This window comes from Erpetoichthys calabaricus, chromosome 3, assembly GCF_900747795.2.
Source record: "Erpetoichthys calabaricus chromosome 3, fErpCal1.3, whole genome shotgun sequence".
NCBI lineage: Eukaryota > Metazoa > Chordata > Cladistia > Polypteriformes > Polypteridae > Erpetoichthys > Erpetoichthys calabaricus.
Genome location: NC_041396.2, coordinates 62,809,202 through 62,828,805, shown reverse-complemented (window position 1 = coordinate 62,828,805; position 19,604 = coordinate 62,809,202). Strand labels below are relative to the sequence as shown.

At 36.9% G+C, this 19,604-nt stretch overlaps 1 protein-coding gene across 2 annotated transcripts in view; it reads left to right on the top strand.

Moving 5' to 3' along the window:
- The first annotated feature begins 3,652 nt into the window (after nt 1-3,652).
- The window catches only part of LOC114648062 (V-type proton ATPase subunit C 1-A-like), a 28,821-nt gene continuing 12,869 nt past the window's right edge, over nt 3,653-19,604 (top strand). The window contains exons 1-5 of one of the 2 annotated variants that reach the window (XM_028796862.2): nt 3,653-3,794; nt 4,597-4,772; nt 5,015-5,082; nt 8,663-8,748; nt 17,119-17,213. In XM_028796862.2, coding sequence (XP_028652695.1) covers nt 4,644-4,772; nt 5,015-5,082; nt 8,663-8,748; nt 17,119-17,213 — 378 coding nt within the window. In that variant the 5' untranslated portion in view covers nt 3,653-3,794; nt 4,597-4,643. The remainder of the gene's footprint in view (nt 3,795-4,596; nt 4,773-5,014; nt 5,083-8,662; nt 8,749-17,118; nt 17,214-19,604) is intronic. The other variant, XM_028796863.2, reaches the window with a different exon arrangement.

The following is a 19,604-nucleotide window of genomic DNA, read 5'->3' as shown; positions in this document are numbered from 1 at the left end:
TGCTGCACCCACCACATGGCAAAACAGCTCAGAATCCTGGTTGGCAACCCCACACGCACACATGCAGTCCGGTCCCATCCTCCGGAAATGACCATCTATCTGCCACAGCCAGGTATTATGTGGGCGTTGCCTTGGCCTGTCCTGCCACTTGAGTCCTCAATAATGAGGATCCTGTGAGCCAGATCACCCTTGGGGAATCGCAGCACATGGCCATAACTGATGATCCCTCATAATGCAGGTAATGGGCCTCATTTGGGACTCTGTGAGCAACCAATCATTTGACACAAAGTCAAACCAGTGGTACCCAAGGATTCTCCGAAGAGATACAGTACCAAAGGAGTCCAGTCTTCATCTCAGGTCACTGGATAACGTCCATGTCTTGCAACCATATAGCAAGACAGGGAGCACCAGGACTCTAAAGACTTGGACCTTCGTCCTTTTGCATAGATATCGGGGGCGCCATACACCCCTTTCCAACAATCTCATAAATTAGTAGAATTAGCTTGGTACGAATTGGTGTGGGGCTGACATTGTCTGCACGTAACTGTCAACAGTGAATTAGTATTTCTTTTGCATGTATTCTGCTTGTGCTGCTTAAACCCTGAGTTTGGGAAATGGATAGATACTATTAGCTATAGGTGGTATAGATAACTATACTCTCATTCATCTTGCGTGTAATGGCATGTATCCATAGACAGTCCTAACATTCAGCATCACCGCTCAGTCACAATTTCATTAACAGAAAGCATACTGAGAGAAATAAAGCAGACTAGCCTTATATTTTATTTTTTTACTGTTTCATTTGCATAAGTACTTGTCTGTAGGGATATTGACAACTACTTTGTCTCATCTGGTACAATTTACATCTTGCCCCAGGGTGACATATACTACTTTAGAGCCTATCATATGACTGCATATCCAGAAAACTCCCTTTACAACACAACAAAATGCAAGAGTTATATTTTCAAAAACATTGAATAAAAAAAAATAAAAAACAAAAACAAAACAGCCCAGCATATAATAGTATAACATTTACTTTCACCATATGACAATATTATAACCAGTAATTATCAATGAGAAGTCTTTGGACTCACCTCAGCTCTATAGCACATATAGTTGAAAACTGTAGTCAGTTTTCCTTGTGTTAAGGTGTTAACAACACTTGAAAACATAAATATGAAAAAGGTGCACTTTATTGTTTAATAAAGGTTCACAAAAAGTGACACCTCGCATTAAGACAGAACTGCTTAAAACATGAGAAAAGCCTCCTTATCTCTTCTCATATCTCTATTAACCAGTTATACTGTTAAGAGGGCAGACTGCATACTGCCATTTTCTAGTAAAGCTTTCTGGCATGTAAAAGCCACCTTAATAGTGAGTGAACATATTAATAGTTCAAGTAAAGCTGGCTGAATGGGATCATGTTATTGGATTCAGGTGAGTCATATGGATAGCAGAAGAATTGACAGCCATAACAATAATCTGTTCTATTCTATGACTCAGAACAGAGTATGAGGCTTGTGCACTGCTGCCTCACATCTCCTGGGCATGGGGTTTCAGTCCCAGATATGTTACTGCCTCTGTTTATATATTCTCCCCATATCTGCATGGACCAGTGTTCTGTAAAATTGTAAATACAATAAAGTTACATTACTTAGTAATTTTAAATATACAGTACACAGTGAGTATGAACTGCCCTGTAATAAACCTGGAGACTTATACAAGTCTGTTTCCTGCACTAAGTGCTGCCTAGACAAATTCCAGTCTCCTATCGCCCTCAACTGGATTAAACAGATTCAAGAAATACACAGTTGGTAGTTTTCAAATAATTCAATTCAAAAACAATACTTAATAAACACAAGGCACATATGAAAGTGACAATGTGTCCTAAAAAGAAACTTAATCCATTTTTGTTCCCACAAATGCTGATCATCAACTAGTATTCTGGTTACTCTTTAGTTAAGTAACTATTAAAAAGCAGCATTGAACAATTTTGTAAATACTTTATCAATGGATTAAGACCATGTATATAGCACTTTAGGTAGTGTGGAGCTTCTTCAATCACCACCTATGTACAGTATCCACCTGGATGAGGAAATGGCAGCCATTATGCACCAGTATGCTAGCCATACATGTAATGAATGACCACAATACAATGATAAATTATTTTGCTCTCATTTTCAATGCTTTATTTCATATTTTAAAGACTCCTATTTGTATAATAATAACCTATAGTTAATAGGTATTTGTAATGGATAGTTAAAATAAAGTGTTCCCAGTTATCTATAACAGGAAAATAAAACAATGTTTTTGCTGAATTTTCTAAAACAAACTGTGATAAAGAGTTTTCTTAATTAGCTAACTGGAAGTTGAACCAACAAAACAATAACATGCTTTGTTAAGGTGGGTATCTTATTACAGGAACAAAAATGAACAGAATCAGAGTACTAAATCCCTGCATTAAAGGGTTTGTTAGTTTTGAAAATGGACGTATGACATTTAATTATTCTTATTCTGTTTTAAGGGTAGCATGGCAGTGTAGTGGTAGCACTGCTGCCTTTCCTTAAGTAGACTACAGTTTGTGTCCTGGAGATTGCCTGCATGGAGTGTGCCCATTCTCACTAGTGTGGGTGCCATGTGATAACCTGACATCTTGTCCAGGTGTTGTTCCTGCCTTGCACCAAATCATTGATGGGATTGTTATTGTGCTTTGTAGGCCTTTAGTGCCACGGTCGGCTCTAACATTTTTGCTACCATATGCAAAGTTCTAAATATTACCCCCAAACTTTATATATATCTTTAAACACATATAAGGCCTTGGAGTTTTCAGGAGATTGTTTTATATGTATATTACATTGGAGAGCAGGAGTGTTTTAAGTATGCAGTTATACCTACAGTATAATATATAGAAAAGGAGAGGGGGATTTGGAATTAAAGGATTTTTAGGTTTCCCTTGGTGTTTTGAGCATCCTGATATCTGTGCATTATGTCAAGCAGCTGGTCCTCCTTATGTTTTGAGCAGGTAATTTATATATCACATCAGATACTGGTGGGGGTATTCCATGGGGCATAGAACACAATGATATACATATTTTGGATTTAAGAGAGGAGGGTCCTCATGGTACTGTATTGAGTACAAGTGTTTGTAGTGTTGGGTTTATAATGTAATGGTTTAAAAAGATGTCACCCCCTCCCCCCCCCCCTCCCCTATCTGCTCCCAATGTTTAGCACTGCCCTAGGTGACAGTCTAATTCACCTAAATGGTATTGCTGACCCTGTTTAATGCCCTCAAAACTGGAGATTGTAACTGAAACAAGAATACAGAGGATGGTACCAACCTTGGATGATCCTGGTATCACAATGATCAAATTATTGTGAATTTGCAAGAGCATGCCTTACAATTAAAAAATATATATCTTTGAACGGGTGACAAAAAGGACCTATACAAATCGGGAACGTGGTCAAGGATATATGTTTTGTTTTTCATTTACAATTTTACAACAAAATATTCAAATGACCTTACCAGCCGACTCAAACAAGAGGTGCGTGTCCCTAGTGTAAGTGAAGCTAGTGGCTGGGTCACTTTTCTCGCTCACCTGAGCTGTCAGCGGGGGTAGTGGGCGGGGCGCCCGTGTCAGGAGAGGGAGGGGGTTTAGTGATGAAGGGACACACAGGCGGCAGTCACCAGTCCGGCGCAGATGCAAAACTATTTAAACGTTTTGCTGCTCTTAAAGTTAAGTCAGATGTCTTAATCATCTCGGCGACCTTTCGCAATGTCATTACAGGTACTCAAGGTGAGCACTTTTTACTTTGTCAGTTTATTTATTTTGAATTACTTAGCGTGAGTCGAATGGTGTGTGCGCTACGCACCGTGTTCGACGTGGACAGGCTTTAACCGTTTAAGGAAATGCAAAATACTATTATTTCCATCTATTTTTCTGAACGTGCTTAATTCAGTGTAGGACGGTGGTGAACCGACGCCTGTTCCAGCAACAACTGGTAGTATGCAGGAACCAAATTAGTAAAATAAATTTGTTGTGAATAGTTTTAGTGGCTGCCTAGAGTGCGCAGGTATTTTGTTCCCTCATTACTTTATAATAAACTAATGAAATCATGTCGAGTTCCATGACATCACCTAGTAGCCATGTAAATACAGACTTATTACATTTCTGATATTGCTAAGAGTAGCCGACTGCACGGCTCAGTTTTCCTTGAGAAAAGGTATGAGCTACTTCATTTTCTAATTGCGTGTTACGGAGAACAGTGTCCCGATTTCATACAGATCTGACAGGTTAAAAAAATTATAATTTCTCATATAGGTAAGTCTACATATCATACAACAAAATGCCACGATTAAAAGCAGATGTTAAAAAAGGGGGTGGGGGTGTGTGTGTGGTTTGGGTGCGGGCGGTCCAATGTTGGTTCGGTTTTGTTTTTGGTACTAGGGTCCCGCGATCCTGAACTTCATTAACTGGGCTACACAAAATAGATAGACGGTGGTTTTGTAGGTATCAGTCCTTTGATGTAATTATTTATATCGGTGCTGAGAAAGTGAGAACCATATTTACTTTATTCTGTTTTTCTCTGTCTTTTTAGGACCTTGTTTAGTCTTCTGTTAACCCCATTGTACAAGAAGACGGAAAATGACAGAGTTTTGGTTAATTTCTGCACCCAATGACAGATCAAATGAGCAGACATGGGAAAGAATGCAGGCTGTCACTACAAAAGCAAATCTGTCAAACAATTTTAAGTTTGCAATTCCTGATATAAAGGTAATTAGAATGGACCAAAAAATTAATTTAAGTGCATTATGTTTTTTTCCAATGACATTGAACGGCTAAAATGTAAAAAAACAACTAACACATGTATTAATGGTAACGTTTTATTTCATTGCTGCCATGTTAGCTTTAACTTTAGCCATGGTAACTAAGATACTAGCTGTAACACATAAATTACCATTGATCAGATCACTGCACTATTATTTAATTAATGATATTTAACATATTTCCATTAGGTTGGAAACTTAGATCTGATGATCACCCTCACTGATGAACTAGGGAAACTGGATATCTATACCGAAAGGTAAAAAAAGTCACTGTTTAATGCATACACATTATGAAAAAAAAAACATTGTTTTCAGTATACACACGGATTTTGTCCTCACAATTACCAGTGTCCTTGTAACCAACCTTTTCTACTAATTTGATACAGAACAGTCCAAGTTTGTACTTCAGAAAAAAACATGGATTATAACTGGTAGAAACAGGTGCTGCCCTGCTTTGTGAAGATTGCAAGACAGAAAACTAAAAAAAGGGAGGGGGGAGGGGGTGTGTGTTCACCTTACATGTTGAGTAAACACAACTGTTATGATGACAGGATATTCTGACTGGCATTTTTGTTTAGAAAAATGAGTGTTTATAATGTAGTTAGATGCATTGTTTTTATACAGATGTCATGTAAATATTGGCCCTGCCCAAGACACTGTACTGACTTTGAAACTATAAATCATTATTAATAAGAATGAAATAAATGTTTGAGTAATTTTTAAAATAAAATTCAAAGTATAAAGCAGAGTGGTAAAGAAAAACACTAGAGAACACATAGTATAAAAATTAAAAGTGTTATTTTTTAATGCTCTATTTAATCTTTTTTTTTTCTGTTCACCGAATGCATTTTGCAATAATTGAAATTTTTGCTCAGGTGTCAACATCACACAGCTCACCTTTTTGTTGGGCTGGCTAATATTTTAATTTTAGTTGTACACATGGCTTTGTTTTATTATTGTCCACTCTCTTATATTTTCTCATCCAGGACTGTTTCTTGCTTAGCTTGGAATGCAACCAGTCTAAACTTCAGTTGTCCATGGACCTTTAATAGAAAAAGTAGCTCAGTAATGGACAAATTGATTATCCATCTTTTTATTACATGTCTGAATTGAGGCATTTTTATCATCCAAAAAAATGAAAAAATACCAGTCCATTGAAATTAAAACTACCAGTTGTTTCTTAATAAAGAAACTTACATCATCTTCTGTCATTTGAATCTTAGACTTACAAAACATGAAGTACATGACTCATTAAAAGAAAGTGTTTACATCAGATGACAGTAATGTGTGTTTACTGTCATCGTAAGCTCTTAAATACCTGTGGTCACTTGACAGGTAACTTTGCAATACAGCACCAAGCAGAAGCAAATAAAATACAGGTCTGCTTGAAGCAAATAGTGAAGGTGAAAATTTTATACTTTTTCATAAAGTCATAATTACGATTGAATATTTTCACATTCCTGATCTTAATGTAAGGATTGCAGCCATTTTCATTAATGCTATTTTAATGCCAGCAATGCTATAAAAATGTATTTCTAGGCAAAACATAAATATAAATGCAATAAGCAAATAGTGAAGGTAAATATTTTATACTTTTTCATAAAGTCATAATTACGATTGAATATTTTCACATTCCTGATCTTAATGTAAGGATTGCAGCCATTTTCATTAATGCTATTTTAATGCCAGCAATGCTATAAAAATGTATTTCTAGGCAAAACATAAATATAAATGCAATAATATAAATCCATAGGTAATGTTTGGAAATAATAATATATATATATATATATATATATATATATATATATATATATATATATATATATATATAATTGACTTTTTATGCTTCATACAGTAGGAATGGTATGTGAAGTAAAAATCTGTTTTATAATATGTATCTACTTTAACATTCCAGTAATGGAGCATAAATTTGACATCATAACCCTCTCACTGCAGGTGACGAGGATAACCAGGGTGTATGATTTCAACACCCTTCCATTACTAATTAATGTTGTGGGATAGCAGACCATTTTTCCATGTAAGATCTAAATTCACTTGCTGCAGAGTACTTGAGACTTGAAAACTCAAGTTGTGGGATATCATTTTTCTAATTAAGACTATGTACAGCTACATTTTGAGAAACTAAAATTAAAAATAAAGATACAGTGTAGAGATGATTGGTAGGATTATCCAAAGGTTGAGATATCTTATTCTAATCTGTTTTCACTCTTAACTCTGTTGTGCTTCTAACATATCCATCCATCAATCAGTTTTCCAAATGTTCATTTTCTAAAACAGAGTTTCAGATAGCCTGAAACAATCCTTCTATGTTAATCAAATGTGTATTTACCTTTCTTAATATATTTCCATATTGGTGCATGTTGTTTGTGATATCATTTAATGCCATCATCCATACTACTGAGCCACCACAGCCAAACTAACCAATCATTTTCATCAAAGGAACCAGCAACACACACACAGAAAATAGCATTGTATTATACAGTAGATCCTGTTCACACTTTTTATTATTTTTAATTTTCTTTAGCCAAGTAACTAATAATGCATTAATAACAAAAAAAAAGTACTGAGAAAGAAAGAATAACCTTTGAGATAATATATTTATGATTAGACATGAATTATTACATTGTTTCATGCTTTGGAAACAAATACAAAACCTTAATTAAAACTTTAAAAGTGATTTATAAAATACAAGTTTGTCTATTGGGGTGGCACAGTAGGGCAGTGGTGGTGCTGCTGCCTTGCAGTAAGGAGACCTGGTTTCACTTCCCGGGTCCTCCCTGCGTGGAGTTTGCATGTTCTCCCCGTATCTGCGTGGGTTTCCTCAGGGTGCTCTGGTTTCCTCCTACAGTCCAAAGACATGCAGGTTAGGTGAACTGGTGATCCTAATTGTGCTTGGTGTGTGTGTGTGTGTGCGTGTGTGCGCCCTGCCCAGGGTTTGTTTCCTGCCTTGTACCCTGTGTTGGCAGGGATTAGCTCCAGCAGACCCCCGTGACCCTGTAGTTAAGATATAGCAGGTTTGATAATGGATGGATGGAAGTTTGTCTATTGCTTTGGGAACTTAAAAGTAAAGTATTCCATAAAAACCCAGAGAATTTGGTTTCCTTCTATCATACCAAGGTGTGTTACTATATTTTTTGCATGTTTTTGATGGACTTGTAAGGCTGGATTCTGTCTAAGTTTAATTTCACATTTATTGTCATTTGTATATAGTACAAAGGAATTGTTATTTGCATGTCTCCCACATACAAGTGACAATAGTGTGATGCTCACAATAGATAACAGTGAGAATTTGTTGCCAGAGTGGGTCTTGGAAAATAGGTTAAGATTATTTCCATGCAGATTTTAAACAGTTGTCACTAACATTCTTTTCAGTCTCTTTAGTGGAGGACTAACTTTAAACTTTTTCAAAAACAGTATGTGCTGTGATTGACTGCCATATTTTTGGTTATTTTGGATTGGTTATTGCCTCTCAGTTACTGCTAGAATGGGCTATGGCTCCCTGTGACATTGTAATAAAGAAAGCAAGCTTAAGAAAATAGATAATTTACAGTACTGTTATTAAATCTGTTAAACTTTGCCATAAAGCAAAGTAATGGAACTAATGCATGTAATATTAATGTTCCATAGAGTTAGTTGACTCACATTGGTTTAACTAAGCTGGTATGGATGAAAGGATGTAATTGTAAGAGTAAAATTACTTTATTTTGATTACTTGTAATAGACTGAAATTATTCCAGAAGTTGTATAAGTTTAATGAACTAAGCCTGTGAACCCTGAAAAATGTACTTATTACTTTATATTTATTTTTCCATTTAGTGTTTTGAAGAAGATAGCCCAATACACAGCTGAAACAATGGAAGATTCCAAAGACAGAATCCAAGAGAACTTATTAGCCAATGGAGGTATTTAATGTTAGACAATACCAAATGCAGGAAAATACTGTAACATAGCATATTAACTACAAAGTTATACCAAATTATCTAATGTATTTATAATTTCAAAAACAAGCATTGAAGTAATTTTTATAGTTTATTACTTTTTCATATTTAAGTATGACTTACCAATTGAAAATTTAATAGATAAAATTAAAAGCCAAACAAAATACTTAAAGCTACATGGAATGTAGTCTTCAGTTTAAGAAAGCCGATTCAAAATTATTACCATTGGCTGAACCTTTCTAGCAACTTCAGTTTCTCAATGGAACTTGTGAAAGACCTTAAATTCTAGAGTTTTAAGTGGTGTTAGCAGTAATATGCAGGCAAAATTTCATTAACTTCAACTCTGTTAGTTTTGGTGTTATGAAGAGGGCACTGCAATATATATGTATATATATATATATTATATATAAATGTCTATGCGTGGAAGTGTGTGTGTCTGTCTGGCCCGGAAGTGAGAGGTGGAGTCAGGGTAAGGGCTCCACCTCCGAGGAAACAGAAAACTCACTTAACCGCTAATAACACAAACAGGGCCAGCACATCAGCAAATGAAACCTCAGAAGAAAGACAAAGTCACTTAGCCGCTAACATCAGCAAAACAGTATCCTTTTTACTTTTCCTCCCGCCACTAATACACAAGCGATGCGAGCACATTGGCTAAACGAAACCTCCTAAGAGAGAGATGCCCAGAGTAATTCCTACCAGGTAATACTTGTGGTTGGTCTGCCATTCGGCAAACATCAGCCACGGTGCCCTCTTCAGTGACGCTCACGTCCGAGGTTCGATCCCAGAGAGGGGAGCATTAGAGTGTGTACGCCTGATGAGCCCAAATGAGGGCGAAACACGTGTTGCGTACTCTTTGTATTATTTGACAGTAAACTGTGTAACAGGGGAGCATTACAGTGTGTATGCCTGATGAGCCCAAATGAGGGCGAAACATGTGTCGCGTACTCTTTGCATTATTTGACAGTAAACTATGTAACATTCCATGATCTGCTTCTCGCAACTAAAGAGGGCACCTTGGCGGATGTTTGCTGAATGGCAGACCAACCACAAGCGTTACCTTATAGGTAACCACCCACACAATTCAGGTTGGGACTCAGACTACAAATGCAATGAATGTAATTACTCGGGACCTACAGGCTCTCAAATAAATGAACCACATGCCGTGGCACAGCATAAAGGGGCTTCGTCTCTGATGCTGACGTCCGAGGTTCGATCCCCTAGAGGGGAGCAGTAGAGTGTGTACGCCTGATGAGCCCAAATGAGGATGAAACACGTGTCGTGTACTCTTTGCATTATTTGACAGTAAACTATGCAACATATATATATATATATATATATATATATATATATATATATATATATATATATATATATACACACATAGTGGCAGATGCCCTGATTATGGAAGGACTGGTGGAAAGAGTCCTTCCAAGACAATTTCATCCCCGGACTGACATAGAGCAGCCCAATTCATTTCCAGTGGGGCGCATGGCCAGAAGCAGTTCATTGGGCACCTGGAGGCCTTCCGGGTGCCATATAAAAAGAGGCCAGCTACCACCACTCCATGGCCAGAGTCAGGAGGAAGAGGACAAAGCCTGAGGAGGAGTGGAGGTGAAAGGACTGGCAGCAAAAAGGGATTGTGTTGGGCTGTGTGCTTTAGGTACTGTGCTGTGGGGAGCAGGATGAAATGCTCCCCAAATGTAAATAAAAAGTGTGTTGTGTGCAAAACCTGTCTCCTGCCTGTCTGTGTCAGGGTTAGGGAGGCTGTACGCGCCCTGGGCTTTCTCAATATATTTTGATGAACCACAGATTTCAAATTTTGATTCACTGATCCATAAGACTCTCTTCCAGTCTGCAGTAGTCCACAGCTGGTATTTCAAGGCCCTATTTTGTTTTCTTTAAAGAATGGCTTTCTTACTACCACTCACCTCATCACATTTGCACAAAGTCTCCTCTTCACAGTTGAAACTGAAACTTACTTTTTTCAACTACTGCTAAGCAGTGCTTGATGCTTTTGTGCTGTGAGGCACCTATCACGCAAATTCTAATTGTCCTTGGATTGTGTAGGGCACCATACTCATGGACACTTTCAATTTTTTTTTAAATTTCTCTAAATGAAAGGCCTAAACTTCTAAGGTAATAATCCTCTGCCTCATTTCATTTGTTAATTGCTATTTTCTTGCCATTGCCATACCCACCAAATGACAAACCATGTGGATTGGAACCTGAGTGCAGCAGTGCAACAGGTGACACCTCAGCACCACACTGGAAAAGTGTAAATTTTTTTTACAGTGGCTGGAGGGCCAATCCTGCCATTAACTCTTGAGTTTCCTCTGCAAGTTGGAGGACCTACTTGCAGGGCTGGATGCAGGTTAAAGGCCTAATGCAGTAGAGTCACTTCTAGCATTTTGAACCGGTAACATTCCAATTGCCAGCACAGATCCCTAGCCTCAAAGCCACCATTCCGCTCGTTGCCATGATCACGGGAATTTACAACTGTACAGTGTAATATCGTCTAAGTAGTACGTCAGAGGGCATAGTAACACGGTCTTTTCCAACTCTGCTTTAAGACAGACAGAGGGGTTTTAAGTAATCAACAGAATTTGGGACACCTGTGCAAATTGTTTGATTCAATTGCAAGGCTTAATTTACTTTAAATGTTGTAGAACATCTGTAGGTTGTCTCCTGAAGCAGGCCCATTTATAATATATACAGTATACAGTATATATACACTGTATGTGTGTACACACACACACACAGAAAGAGAGAGAGAGAGAGAGGAAAGAGCTGTTAGGGGATAGTACCCACCCCAAGCCTAGCACACAAGTACCAGTTGTCTGGTACAAATAGGAGTCTTTATTTTCCTCAAATTATCTTCCAGACACTGCCTTTTCTTTACAAAACAGTTATTCCTCTTCTACCTAAACCCAATGTGAACTGTGTTCCTTGTCCTCTCCTGACTCTGACTCATCGAGGACATCAGAATGACTACTTATAATTTCAGAGATGATGGAGATGAAACCCCAGAAGCACTTTAAGTCAGACAGAGTTCTAAGAGAATAGTGGAACTGTCTCATAGTACCTTCTGCCAATGGCTCTGAAGGAACCCAACATGTTTAAATGTTCAGAGTGCCTATCTACATGCAGTCATGAGGGTGCCAGGTGTACTTGGGGAACATATTGCCTTGGGAGAAAGTTTATCACTGCCCCTCTATTGTTCTGGTCTCCTGTCTTTGGAAGGTACCACGAAACAACTCAGCCATCATGTCTACCATACATACTGTCCTATACTGTACAAGATAACTGTTCCAACAAAACTGAGCCTGAAATGTCAAAGTTACCAATCCTATTAGGTGGTTAGTGCACATTGAGTTTGACTGTAAGTTACAATCACTAAAGATGGCGTGAATGACTCCAAACAGCCTCTTTTCTGTTTTGAAGAGAAAAAATCAGATGCTATTTGGTGCTTTTGGCAGGTGCTTAGTCCATAGGTCAGTGTTTTTATATTGGACAGTGTAAGTTCAGAAGGGGGCAGTGTTTCCATTTATGTCCCTGTTCCTGGCATTCAAAATACTTTACTGTCTGCATTCTAATACAGGGTGGACATTTCAATATTTTGAGTTCCCTGTATTGCAGGAACATTATTTTCCCCTCTGGCTTTAGAATGTGGGAGGTCTATGGTTCACATCCCTGCCTGTCCCTATAGGAGAACTGACCTCCCTCCTTGCTAATTAGTTATGGAGGCTGAGGTTGATGGAGGTTCCTGAACCCATGACCTAGGTGGATCCTCTCAGTTGCCCATCATGACGCATTCACACCTGAAATCCAGAACACATCTACCAAAATTAGGTGTCAGTTGCAAATAATACTCATATATACAGTATTCCTCAAATTAATTTCTTACTTCAACTATTGTTAAATTGTGCTTAACTTGTTGTGCTGTGAGGCATCTGTCACTCAACCTTTAAATCCCAGAAACGTGTCTTCTGATTCTTTTGGGGCATTGGGTCTGCCAGACCTGTTACTCCAGTAGCCTATAGTTTCCAGGTTCCTTTGATGTTGTAAGACACTGCACTTACTGACACATTGGCTTTCTTTGCAATTTCTCTAAAGTAAAGACCTAGACTTTTAAGGGTTAATGGTCTGTCTGTCTTCCTTTGTGAATTTCCCTTTTCTTCCCTTATGACAAAAATATTTTGCTTCCTGCAGTGCCATATTGTCTAAACAAGGCTGTAGCTACACGTTGTTCCAACAATGTTTTTATACAGACAGCAGTTTTATAAGTAATTAACAAAAGTTGGAACATCTTTTGGAAATTATTGGATCAACTTTCCAGGCTTAATTAACTAACATTGCTGCAGAAAAACTTTTAAGTTGCATCTTTCTTTGGAAATGTCGTTTATGTAGAAGTCTGAAAATTACATTATGTTTCTTTTTTTTCAACTTCAGGTAGTTTATCACGTACCTTTGTACCATTTCAGGTTATTCACTGAACCTGAATTGCTTACATTTCAATAAAACATTTGAGTAGTAGTATATATAAGTGTGTGTGTATGTAAACAATTTAGAAAATACTAGTCATAATACGGAAAATAGGTTTCTGGTTTTATTACTCAAATAATTATTAATAAACTTCACACACTGCAACCCTAACCAGAAGAAGTGGTTTCAGATTATGGGATGAGATGTTTCTTTCACAACAGCAAAAAAACTGAATTTCTGGAAACTTTCTGAAAATATACTGGAAAAACTTAAACACTTATACACAAGTTCAAATTAATGTAGACTTTACAATTATTTGTGGTAAACAGTGCTATATGTACATGAGCCATAATTGTAACTGGTAAATGCACAGGTACCTCTGAGCAAATCTTAATTTTGCTTTGTTTTTCAAACTTTTTATCTGCTAAATATACTGTATGTGTAAAACTGTGGTTTTACAAACTCATTTAAAGTGTATATGCATTTCCTTGTATACATGGTAATTCCTGACATTGAATAAGGTTTTATTTAACTGTGTGTGCTAAATGTTTGTTTTTTTTTTCTTCAATGACAAATGGTTGCCTGACCAGCCATTTCAAATGTAACACCAACCATTACATTCACATTTCTCTCGTGTCTCAGTTTTTTAAAAAAACACGTGATATTGACCACATATCAATAATATAATGTAAAGAAAACCCTTTCCTCTATCAACTGTACAGTTATGAAAACCCACTATTTAGTATAGTGTCATAACCCTTTTTATTTTGAGCAACAATATTCACATATAATACTGGCCTTGAATACCCTATGTCTTATTCCCAAAATCTCTTCTAAGATTCACAACAGTAGATGTTTGATATAGTCATCACTTACAGGAAAGGTTTTATAAAGATAGGTGGGATAAGAGTGAATGGTGGTGCCCAATAGTTTTATTCAAATAATAAAGACAAACATTTGCAGAGATTTGAAGAGCCAAATTAATCATTTATGTGTTTGGTATCAGTCCATTGAATATACATTTTTAGTGTATATGGATCTCATATGGGTGAGTCTAACAGCAGGTTTAGGGTTCAATATTGGTCATTTAATGACAAATAAGAATACTCACGCTTCATGCATATGAAAGGTGAATAAACAGCTACAAATAAAACATCAATGTAAATGTGATTATTGATTGTGGTGTAATATAAATAGTAAAGCATTGAACATTCTTGACCCAGCTATAATTTAATCCTTTTTTTTTTTTTTTTAAATAAGCAGCATATTTAAAAAAAAACATGTTTATGACAAAAGACAAATCATAATTGTTTTTCTATAGCAGTTTAGCTTAATACTTAAAATGCTGGACATTAAACAACAAGGTAGTTGGCAGAACTCAAGCTAGTTACTTAACATGACAGTATTCCAAATGTAAAATGAATGTAAAAGATTATAGGAAACAGCTGTATAAAGTAAAAGATGCACATTTAGTTTGATTGTATTATTTCATGTCTTGATTTCACAAAAGAATAAACTAGTACAGCAGTCATGTTAAGGTTTGACTGTTTAGAGTGTAATATTTAATGAAATGTTTTAAATTTAATGGCTAACCCCTATTCAGGGGACTGATTAAAAACCAATGATATTCTGTCAATGAATTAATATTAAGCAAAATTTTGTTTTTTAACCATTAGCTTGATGTACAAATATTAATTTGCAGTACATTTTCAGGTTTGTCATTTCATACAATATGTATGCTTTATTTTGGTGTGTGGCAATATGGTAAGCAATACTATCTTACAGCTCCAGGTTCCTGGGTTCACATTACAAGCTGGGTGTTGTCTGTGTCAATTTACGTGTCTTTGTGGGTTTTCCCATGGTATTTCAGTTTTCCTCCCATGTTTCACAACCAATCTGATTATGATAATTCATCCTTAAAAAAACGGCCAACACTGGTACAGTTGAAGCAGTACAGTATATGGCACATGTCCAAACACTGTGGAAATGTCCTAAGTTACTGTAGCTCAATGTGTTCATGATCTGAAGTGGAGCAGAGTCAGAGGAGAGAATGGAAAATATAAACTGATGGGCTTGGTGAAGGGTTTTCCTGTAGCTTTCACTTTTTTACATTTTCTTTGTTGCATCTATATTATATATATATATATACAGTATATACAAGAATTTGTAACATTTCATACTGGAAAAGAATGGAGAGGGTGGATAAAGTATTAAATGGATGATAAAATGTGTGCTTGATGGATGAATGGATTGATAGATGTATTTTACAATATAAATTAAATCATAGCACAATATTTTTTTTGCTTTTTTCAGCTCTAAGGAACAATTTAATTATTGAATAATATAAATTTTATTCTACAGTGCAATGTCTATTTATTAATTTTCTTGTAGGACAGAAGACAAATCACAATGAAAAGAAAGCATATTTTCAGGCATTAATGGGTATTTTAGACACTTGAGTGAGCTTTTGTTTATGAGCATGATGAATCCTTGTGTCTGTTTGATGTTTTTTGTTTGTTTAACTCTAGAATTTTAGTATCTGGTCATAGGGGTACAGTGATCAGGTTACGATGGATTTTGCATTTGTTAGCCTCGTAGCTTGATCACGATATCCGTAAGACTAGAAGAACATCATTTGACCCCAGTTTTCTGTTTACAAGCTTTCCTTGTGTGGAGCACCTTTAATTTTTTATCAGACTACTTTGCATTAAATTCTTCCTACTCATTCCTTTCAACCTGATCAAATAACTACTGCCAAGGGTTTCTTATAGTATTTTGGCAGAGTATTGGTGTGCTCAAGTTAACAAAACTCTTAAATTAATCTTTTTAGTTTATCTATTAGAACTACTCCACAACAGCCTAGCTTAGACAGTGCCTGCTGTGTGAAAATACAAATAAAATACTAATCAGTAATTTATATTATACATTGTAAAGCTCAATAAAAATTACATTAGTGCTTTATTATCAACTTTTGTAATTTGATAGGGAGCTAAGAAACAACATTTATAATTATGTACTACATTTTAAAATATTTGTTTTATAATTCAAGCAAAGTATAAAATCCAGTGCATCTATTGAAAGTTACTGGAGTAGACTGAGATTAAACTGCCCTTCTTGTCTTTGTATGTATTTTTTTTAATCAAGGATTACTTAGTATGTAGAACCTGCTCTAACAGTACTAAATTTAGAAATGGGATTTATATTCAGGGATTCACTGTATCAGAAAATTTGAGAAAAGTAAAAACTAACATGAGAAATACAGTATTTCAAAGTTCAGTAGAAACTAACAGCCATTATTTATATTGGCTTGATTATTTTGATTAGAATACATTTAGCATTAAGACATAAAAAATAATGCGCAACTTATGTCCAAAGTACAGTATATTTAATATATCTTGTTACATAAGTAAAGGTTCTAGTATTATTTAAACAATAAATAAGAAAAATGCATCACAAAATCAATTTAGACAAAATACTGGGTCATGTACAATACTTAGCCAGTGTAGCAAAGATAAGATTATCTGAACTGAGGTATTTCTGCAATTAGACACTATTTATATCACTTTTGCACTATGATGTAATATAATCTAGTATGACAATATTTTGGCATCATGAAATTTAAATTGTATCTTTAGAAAGTTTGCAAATGTACACACCACAGTAAGAAATCACAGTGAATTAAGAATACATCAGCTAACTGTACATGAGGTTCTTGTGGAGAAGACTTGATAATGAAGTGCTTTGTGAATTGTGGTAAGCTGTTGAATGGAACTGTTTTATTATGATGTGAATAATTCAACAGCACATTTGAGTGTAATACATATGTATACTGTGTGTAACCTCTTTTAGTTGACCTGGTGACATATGTGACTCGATTCCAGTGGGACATGGCAAAATACCCCATCAAACAATCTCTGGTGAACCTGATTGAAGTTATATCAAAAGTAGGTCACTTTTATTTTTTTTCCCCAAACATAAATCTCAAGAAATTTGAGAAAATTGTTACCAGGTAAAAATGTTTCAATCCTGGTAAGTAAATAAACAGCAAAGTAGGAAGTAGAATTTTCTGCTAGTACGGTATGGTGTTTGTGAGTGCCCTGTCCAGGGTTTGTTCCCTGCCGTGTACCCTATGCTAGCTGGGATAGGTTCTATCAGAACCCTGCAACCCAGTTCAGAATGAAGCAGGTTGTAAAATGACTGACTTGTTGTAAATAATGATACACTAAAGCATGATTGCCAAAAATATTGTATTTTCATATTGATGACTTTAAACAACAACAGATTTCAAAGTAATTTTATGTTAAATCAGAACAGATGCATTTTTGTTTATTTATTTTATAAACCTGATTTTCCATTCAGACTTCCCAGGAATCAGAATCTACACAGATAATAATATGCACTATGCAGAAACTAAGATTGGATCAATGAGTCCATCCATCACAGGACACATTTATATAGACACCCATAGTCACACTCATAACTATTTAGCCAATTGGATTATAGAGGAAACTGTAATTCTTCTTATTCTTCTTCTTTCGGCTGCTCCCGTTAGGGGTCGCCACAGCGGATCATCTTCTTCCATATCTTTCTGTCCTCTGCATCTTGTTTTGTTACACCCATCACCTGCATGTCCTCTCTCACCACATCCATAAACCTTCTCTTAGGCCTTCCTCTTTTTCTCTTACCTGGCAGCTCTATCCTTAGCATCCTTCTCCCAGTATACTCAGCATCTCTCCTCTGCACATGTCCAAATCAACGCAATCTCACCTATCTGACTTTGTCTCCCAACAGTCCAACCTGAGCTGACCCCCTAATGTACTTATTTCTAATCCTATCCATTCTTGTCGCACCCAATGCAAATCTTAGCATCTTCAACTCTGCTACCTCCAGCTCTGTCTCCTGCTTTCTGGTCAGTGCCACCATCTCCAACCCCATATAACATAGCTGGTCTCACTACCGTCCTGTAGACCTTCCCTTTCACTCTTGCTGATATCTGTCTGTCACAAATTACTCCTAACACTCTTCTCCACCCATTCCACCCTGCCTGCACTCTCTTTTTCACCTCTCTTCCACAATCCCCATTACTCTGCACTATTGATCCCAAGTATTTAAACTCATCCACCTTCGCCAGCTCTGCTCCTTGCATCCTCACCATTCCACTGACCTCCCTCTCCTTTACACACATGTATTCTGTCTTGTTCCAACTGACCTTCATGCCTCTCCTCTCTAGAGTATATCTCCACCTCTCCAGGGTCTCCTCAACCTGCTCCCTACTATCACTACAGATCACAATGTCATCAGCAAACATCATAGTCCACGGGGACTCCTGTCTAATCTTGTCTGTCAACCTGTCCATCACCATTGCAAATAAGAAAGGGCTCAGAGCCGATCCCTGATGTAATCCACCTCACCTTGAATGCATCTGTAGGAATGCACTCCTACTGCAGACCTCACCACAGTCACATTTCCCTTGTACGTATCCTGTACAACTCTTACATACTTCTCTGCCACTTCCAACTTCCTCATACAATACCACAATTCCTCAAGAGGCACCCTGTCATATGCTTTCTGCTGGTCCACAAAGACGCAATGCAACTCCTTCTGGCCTTCTCTATACTTCTCCATCAACACCCTCAGAGCAAACATCACATCTGTGGTGTTCTTTCTTGGCGTGAAACCATACTGCTGCTCACTAATCATCACCTCACTTCTTAACCCAGCTTCCACTACTCTTTCCCATAACTTCATGCTGTGGCTCATCAATTTTATCTCCCTGTAGTTACTACAGTCCTGCACATTCCCCTTATTCTTAAATATCAGCACCAGTACACTTCTCAGGCATCCTCTCACTTTCCAAGATTCTGTTAAACAATCTGGTTAAAAACTCCACTGCCATCTCTCCTAAACACCTCCATGCTTTCACAGGTATGTCATCTGGACCAACGGCTTTTCCATTCTTCATCCTGTTCATAGCTGTCATTACTTCCTCCTTGCTAATCCATTGCACTTCCTGATTCACTATCTCCACATCATCCAACCTCTTCTCTCTCTCGTTCTCTTCATTCATAAGCCTCTCAAAGTACTCTTTCCATCTGCTCAACACACTCTCTTCACTTGTGAGTACGTTTCCATCTTTATCCTTTATTACCCTAACCTGCTGCACATCTTTCCCAGCTTGGTCCCTCTGTCTAGCCAATTGGTACAGGTCCTTTTCTCCCTCATATGTGTCCAACTTCTCATACAACTCATCATACTTTTTTTAGCCTTCGCCACCTCTGTCTTCCCCTTGCACCTTATCTTCTTGTACTCTTGTCTACTTTCTGCATCTCTCTGAC